Raw genomic sequence first — 7,939 nt, forward strand, 5'->3', positions numbered from 1 at the left:
ATACTAAGTAGTTCCAGCGTTGACCGCTCGATAGCGCCGCTTACCCGCGCTAGAAAAAATCAGTCCGGGAACTTTCCGGACAAACTGTGTATTTTCTTAGCATTTTTTCCAGCACAATCGCACACTTCTATGTTATTATTTTTAATCAATATATACATTTCAGAAGTAATATTTTAAATATAATCTATCATATACTTTTGCATTATAAAGGCTGTTTGTACAATACACACGTAAGCAAGTGTTACGTTCTGGTTCATAGAAACGGTTGGACTATGGTGAAGAAAATGTAATATAATAAAATAAAGTATAATAAATAAAGTATAATAAAATAAAGTAAAATAATATAATAATATAATAAAGTAAAATTATATATAAACAAAATTGTTTAATAATTTTTATATAAAACCAACAATTTATTCATACTTTTTTAATATGCAAATTGCTTTAAATTTAATAAATAAAATTCGACAATATATACCCACATAGCATCGTAAGTAGCGCAAACGTTTCTGCAACGGGTTTTCCGAAACTTAGCAACGTTTCGTTAAACGTTTCTAAAACGTCGTAATAACGTAGCGGAAACGTCGAAATGTCCGCTTTTTAAGTTTCGGTCCGATTTCGTTGAAACGTATAAGAAACGCCCGATAAGTTGCAAAGTTTTTAATGTTTAAATTTTTAAGTTTTTGTCAATAATATTCATAGATTTCATACGATTTTATAGTTAACAATTAACAATAGCGTGATAAAACATGACAAGTAATATCCTAAAGATAAAAAACTTGCTTTCAAAAGTTTCAATAAGATTTTCTAGAGATTCAGATCTCTTAGTATTGTCCGGATGTCTTCGATTAGTCATAGTGTAACGGAATTGTACAAGAGATTTGTGAAAAATCTATGTAAAATAGAAACCACAGGAATATAGTATATAAGTTTTGAAAACTGCTGAGCACTTTTCACTCGAGATTATGCTGCTCGAGAAAGAACAAGAAAGACTGCAGACAGTATCACTTGCGCGTTAGTCGCGCTATGTTTGTTTCGCGCGTGTTTTTACCGGTAGACCGAACGTTTTTTAGCAGAACGCTACCGAACGTATCGTTGTTACAACCTCCCTTCCTCTCCCTCCCTCCTTTTTCCTTCCTTCTTCTTTCTTCTTTCTTCTTCTTAAAACTTATTCAAACTATATACTGTGTACTTACCTTTGAAAATGTCTTGTCAACAATTTTCACTCGAATAGTGAAATGTACTTAAATATATTAAAACTACAAAAAATGTTTAATCACTGCACTTTATTATGTTAAAAAATTTTATTATATTAAATTATATTAAAGTACTAATTAGCAAAACACTAATTAGCAACCACTTCAATTTTCTGTGCGTTGACTTATATACTGATATAATATATATACAAGATGTCCCACAATTACTTTAACACCTTTCGTAGGCAGATAAAAGAAGTAAAAAGTGAGTCGAAAAGTCCTGAATAATTTTTTTCTATTACATGTAATAAAGGAGTAATTATTGAGTAAATCAGGCCAATCAGCGCCGACCTTTAGCCGGGCATACGTCAGTGAGCCACGCGCTTGGTGTGCGTGAGCGCAAGTTTACTCTTTTTATCTACCTACGAGAGATAGAAAGAGGTAATGCTGGTATGCTTTGCCAGCTACTAGGTGAATCTTGTGAAAAAGGCAAAATCAAGGCAAACCACTTTTCGAATTTTTTAAAAAAATATTTAGTTTTATCTTTTGACTATACTATAATTTTAAAAGTATATTTGTTTTTATTTTTAAATTACTTTCAAAAAATATTTTTTTTTTTCATTCTTTAACTGCAATGTTATTTTAAAAACCAGATTTTTTTGTTTGCATTTTTATATATAAGTGCACTCTTACTACTAAAAACTATTTTTTTATTTTAGATAAAATTATCAACTATTTTATTTTGTATTTCCAAATGTATTAAATTAATAAAAACAAAAAAATATTTTAGTTTTTGTGTTTAAGTAAAAAAATTAACTTTTTGTATTTTAACAAACATTTTTTTATCATTAAATAAACAGTTTTTTTACTTCAAAATCGACATTTGATTTGAAGAATTATTATTTTTTAGCATATTCAGTCAATTATATATTTAATATTATGATACAGTTTTTCGAAGAAAATTTTTTTTGTATATAAACAAGTCAATATAAAAAAATGTATTTATTTAACAAAAAGAAATTTTTTTTCAGTGTATGTACTTAAGATTACTAAATAATCACGGAAAAAAGTTAAAGCGTAGTCTTACGATAGACACAATTATGTTATTGTATATTGTTTTCCTATTCTATATTGTTTTCTATTGTATATTGTTTTTCAACAATAAAACAGCTTTTTAGAGAAAGAATGTTTTGTATTATATATAATAACGGAAAAAAGTTAAGACAGTCTTACTTTTGACACAAGTATGTTATCCTAAATTGTATTTCTATTCAATATTGTTTTTCAATATGATAACGTACAAAAGTTTACTTGGTGCTACTGTTTGATATTATATACTACAGTTTTCTTTTTGTTTCGTGATATGTTATCTTTTAAGATTTCTGTAGGAAAGTCGGGTTGTCTTTTTTGTTGTTAATGTTTAGTAACGTACTCATTTGGTCTGAAATTGATGGAATATATAGAACAAAATAGAAAATAATAAGATATAGAAAGTAATTCGGTGATTTGTTTTCTCCTTAATGTTGTTCATTAAATGTTTGTATTCGAATTCAGTGTTTCATTCTGTTTAAGAGTTCAAAATACGGACTGTCTAACATTACAAGATCATTGATTAAGTTGAGACCATAAAGCTGAATCTTGATATACATAAATCATTTTAAAGATTAGTCTCTTAGAAAAAAGTTTTATGTCTCTTAACTATTTTCCTTGGAAGAATAAATATATATAAATATTTAAAGAGTAGGAATAAGTATAACTGCCTCTGTTCTTTCCCAGTTGACTTTGAACATCGATATATTGTAAGTAACAATTTTATGTTTGTGTCAATGTTAGTTGCGTTTTCTTCAATGCATATGTATTCTTTGTAGGACTTATATTACAATTTTACAACATTTTAACTCTCATGGACAACTCTGTCTCTTTTTATGTGATTAATCTTTTCATAATTGGAGCACACATCTTATGAGAAGCTTTAATCAACTTCGCATCCACAATCTAATTTTATTTTTTTATATTTTCTTATTTTTACATGTAAATCGATCGCGACTGATGAAGATTCATGTAAGAACTTGAAACGTTTCACAAGTTTAATATTTCTGAGCACATATGCTCCAGATAGCCAAATGTGAAAACTCAATATAAAGCAAATCATTGTACAGATTAAGTTGCTTGCCGATTGCTGTTGTGTTGGTTTTATTTAATGCAACGAAAATGTTTTTGTCAATTCAGTGTCAATATGCTGAGTTTTATTGTCAATCAATTGTTATAGCCAATGTTTATGACAAGTGAGTCAGCAATATGTGAGCAATGATTTTTATTCATAAGTTGAGAAAAATAATATAAGTTTATTGCCGATGAGTTGTTGGGAACTTGCTGTTATTATATTTTAAAAAACTGTTGCTGGCAAGAACATACTGAAAAGAAGATACACTCTTTTGTTATATTGCTGAAAACTTATGAGCAATATTTGTGGCAAGTTGCCAACAACTTGCACTCAGTTGGCTATCTGATTACTTTTATCTAAATATATTCATCTGTTTTTGGCTCGATTTGACCTCCCTTATTCTTATTATTGTTTATATAACAAGCGTCTTATATCTTACTTTATCCTGTATAATACTTATTTATACTTTTTGCAAAAAAATATGTGTATTACCGTCGTTATCTGTATCTTTTTGTTATCTTTATTTTTGTGTTAGTTTTATTTATTTGAAATAAAAATATAAACACTTTGAACATAAAATATGTTTGATCATCGTTAAATTGCACATAAGATATTAAGTATAGACTGCATAACAATGAAATTTTGTTTTTATATATCAAATGCTTGAAATATCGTAAAATATCTCTTTTCACGCCCATATTCCTCAATTACTCAATAAATATTATGGATTTTGCAAAAAAAATATTAAATGACTTTTCTGATCAAATTGATTCAATTTATTTTCAGCTTGATCAAATTTTTAGACATTTTGTATACATATATATATATATATATATATATATATATACCCAGATAACCAAATCTGTCGAAACAGATTTTGCCAAATGTTTGTTACAAATTTTATTAGCGGAAAAACATCAAATATGATGCAGAGTGTGTTTTGTCTGTGGCAATGTTGCAAAATTGCTAGCAAAAATATATTCAAGCTTGTTGACAAAACATAACAGCACCTTGCTGGCAAAAACCAAGCAAAGCTGTGTCGTGTTGCGCAGATCTCGCTTCATATTTGGCGTCAATTTGGTCTCAGACCAAAATATGTTTCAATATGTATCAAGCTTTGCTCGTTTTTTGCTAGCAACTTGCTGTTACTATTTGTCAACAAGCTTTGGCAACAAAATCGAAGCCTAATGCGGACACAGTTGATGCCAATTTGCTGAGTATTTTTGCTTGAAATTGCTGACAATTTGCCGGCAAATTGCGAACAAATTGTTTACTGGGTATATATATGTTGCATTGAAACAATCTTTTTAAGTTTAAAAAGAACATTCCTATACATAACGTATATTACATTGAAAAAGTTACATTATAATAATAAATATATATAGATAAAGTTACGAGATTCTTATGTGAACACAATATTTATAAATTGGAATTCGATATCGCACGTTATCACTAAGCAAATGCAAGTACATATATAAAAAAATATTACTTTAACTCGAATTCTGGTATGTACGGCTCCGTGATTGCTGTAATAGGACAAATGCTCAAAATATCCTACAAAAAATTCATGTAATTAATAAATATATTAAATAATGTAAATCAATTATTTTCTTACCGGTCGTGCAAGTTCATCGAATGTCGGTCGTTCTTCGGGATTCTCTCGCCAGCAAGATGACATGACCTCATAAATTGGATCTGAAATGTCCAACAATTGCGGTAATCGAACACCTCGCGCAACAGCGTTTTCCACTTCGCTGTCAAGTATTAAATTCGAATATGGTGTACCGCCCATGCTAAATATCTCCCACAAAAGCACGCCAAATGCCCAAATTACATTTGATTGATGTTTTTTCTGATTGTCAAAACATTCAATCGCCGTCCATCTGATATATTTGATATCTTCGAGAACATGTTTTCCAATGCCATGACCTATAAGTTTAGGTGTCCAATCATTGGTTAAACCTACGCTTCGTGCACATAGATGAGTATGAATGATCTTATGACTCGCCAGATGTTGCAAGGCACTCGCTATTGCAGATGAAATAAACGGTATATGATCTACTGGAAACATATTTCCAGAACGTGCATCTAACAAACAATTCTTCAATATATATGGTGGTAATTCCAGTACTATATATAATGTGTCGAGAGTTTCGCAGGTTCCGACGAGACCTGCGAGATATTTGATGGAACCCGCTCGAATGCACATGTCCAATTCTCTCAACATGTGTTTTTTATCAGATTCTTTGAGGGCATTATCAGCTATAGTGTGAATCGTTACTGGGTAAGATTGTTTATCTTTTGATACAGTACCGTTGTGCACAGTACCGAATCGCCCTTTACATAGAACTAAGTTATCAATGAACAGAGAATTCCGTGGTATACTGCATATTTTTTTCTTCAGTTCTTGATAGTGATTTATTCTCTCAGGAATATCTTCTGGTATGTAAGCCATGTTGTCTATCTCATATACTGGACCCTGCAAAGTGAGCTCCTGCCGTTCCGGCAATTTCTGCATATTAAATCTTTCGTGTCGCCGTCGCAATAGAAAATAAACTAGTACTGAAGTAGCGAGTAGTATACTCAAAACTGTAATTGCTATGCAAAGCATAAAGGCTGTTGAATCAATTTGATTCATAATTGTTTCATGCTTAAATATATAATTGGTCAAGTCAGAATAAGAACGTTGTATTTCTGTTTGCACTCGTGAAATTACTACTAAACCAACTTGCGCGAAAGCAAAATGGTTCTTTAAAGGAGCATTATAATAACCTCCTATATATTTCCCATCACCTACAATAAACTTGTTATATTTGTAAAAATCCGACGGATCGAATTGTGCGGTAACATAATATGTTAAATCTTGCTCTAACGCGCGATCATAGTTCGAATATTCAACATTAGGACCAATTGGAGGTAAAGTACCAGCTTGTACAACTACGACTTGATATGTGCTTATTGGTCCAAACTCGCTATGACCTTCTGTAAGCTTGACAATTATAGTACTATTACCATGGTCTAATACTTTAGGTGTAGCTGGTTTATCAGGGGGACCTATTGAAGTCCATGCTATTATATATGTTGGATCACTGACACCTTGCATATTGCTGGCAGTAATAGATATATTGTACTTAGTACCAGGTTGGAGACCTTTCAGAATAGTAATATTGGATGCACCTCCTTGGATCTGACTTTCAACAGGTGGTAAAATATTCCTTGCATGCGTTTCTAGGGCAACAGCCCGAATGGTGTAAAATGTAAGATTTCCATTTGGTATATCAGATGGCTGCCATGTTATTACAAGAGCATTTATATCATCTCGACTTATTTGTATTTTTCTTGGTGGACTTGGTCCTAATTTTTTTATAATTTTACATACATATATTTATTCTTATTTGTTTATACTTACTATATAACAGATATTTATGTCATCATTATATTGTTATAAACATTACCTTGCTGACCAGTGGAGTAAACACTCATAGCTTCGTAACTACCACAATAATTATTAAGATCATTGACACAAAGAATGTTACAACTATTTGAAAGGCCATTCTGACCAAATTTATTGATACAGTAGCATTTTTGTCCATTCATTAATCCTGCAAACCTGTTGAAAAAAAACATCTTGATATTTATTTCTATATATTAATGTAGAAGTTTTAATGATACTTACATATAATATCGAGAATGACATGCTGTAATACAATCAGTAAGTGTGCTAGCATATTCCAAACTTGGAAAAGGTAATTCAGGGTCTGAAGCAGAGCTTTGAAAACAGCCCTCATACTTGTGAGCACATGCAAAGTAAATACAGTAGAAAAACAAAAGAGATGAAATCGTCTTGATTTTGGACATGGTTTAAGTTTTTACCTCAATATACACTTCTTTTAATTGTGCTTTCCGTTCTGAAACAGTTGTGTAAATTTTCATGTAAAATGTGCAATGGATGAGTTACCTAGTAAGGCAGATCAATAATACAATGCAGAATGCAAGAAAGATTATGTTTATTAATATAACAAATTGCCTATTTTCTTATTAGTCAAACTATTTCTTAATTAGTCAGACCATTTTTTGTACATTTGAAATTTTTATCTTGAGTGATTTTTAAAGGAACGGAAACTTTTTGTTTGTTTAATTTTAAAGAAATACTAATAATGTAAACATTTTATATGATTTGGTTTGGTGCAGTGGACCATTTAAGCTAGTCCATACGCCAGTCAGTGATACTAGGGGTGCTTTCCAACTACGTACACAGGCGACACTGTGGGTGCTTTCCAACAACGGAACACTGGGTGCGTTCAGACAACTCAACAGTTGCACAACGGTTGAGAGATAATCACTTCTGATTGGATCATACTTTTGGAACCGCAGCAGATTTTGAAGAACAGTCCTGTCATAAGTGATGATCTCTCAACCGATAAGTTGTCTGAACGCACCCACTGTCATACACTGTGTGCAGCAGCCGTGGCTAGTCGCGTATCTTTGCAATGAGAGGCACGAGGCCCGAGAAAGGGAGACGCACGAAGTCCAAATATGGGCATAGATGGTCGAGCGTCATTATGCGCAGGCGCATCTA

At 31.4% G+C, this 7,939-nt stretch overlaps 1 protein-coding gene across 5 annotated transcripts; it reads right to left on the reverse strand.

The window, feature by feature from the left end:
* Positions 1–4,651: 4,651 nt before the first annotated feature.
* On the reverse strand, positions 4,652–7,586 carry LOC109863076 (angiopoietin-1 receptor-like). Of its 5 annotated transcripts, none has more exons than XM_020443257.1 (5): positions 7,441–7,580; positions 7,037–7,268; positions 6,816–6,970; positions 4,976–6,714; positions 4,652–4,914 (listed from the first exon to the last, which is right to left on the reverse strand). In XM_020443257.1, the coding sequence occupies exons 2-5, from the start codon at positions 7,216–7,218 to the stop codon at positions 4,846–4,848; spliced, it is 2,145 nt and encodes a 714-aa protein (XP_020298846.1). In that variant the 5' UTR covers positions 7,219–7,268; positions 7,441–7,580; the 3' UTR covers positions 4,652–4,845. The 5 variants fall into 5 exon arrangements, with proteins under 5 accessions (XP_020298846.1, XP_020298845.1, XP_020298847.1 ...); XM_020443256.1 differs by having other exon boundaries at positions 7,388–7,580; XM_020443258.1 differs by having other exon boundaries at positions 7,037–7,149; positions 7,234–7,580.
* Between the last annotated feature and the right edge of the window lie 353 nt (positions 7,587–7,939).

Source organism: Pseudomyrmex gracilis, unplaced genomic scaffold (genome assembly GCF_002006095.1).
Source record: "Pseudomyrmex gracilis isolate BER0280 unplaced genomic scaffold, ASM200609v1 scaffold_3066, whole genome shotgun sequence".
Taxonomy (NCBI): domain Eukaryota; kingdom Metazoa; phylum Arthropoda; class Insecta; order Hymenoptera; family Formicidae; genus Pseudomyrmex; species Pseudomyrmex gracilis.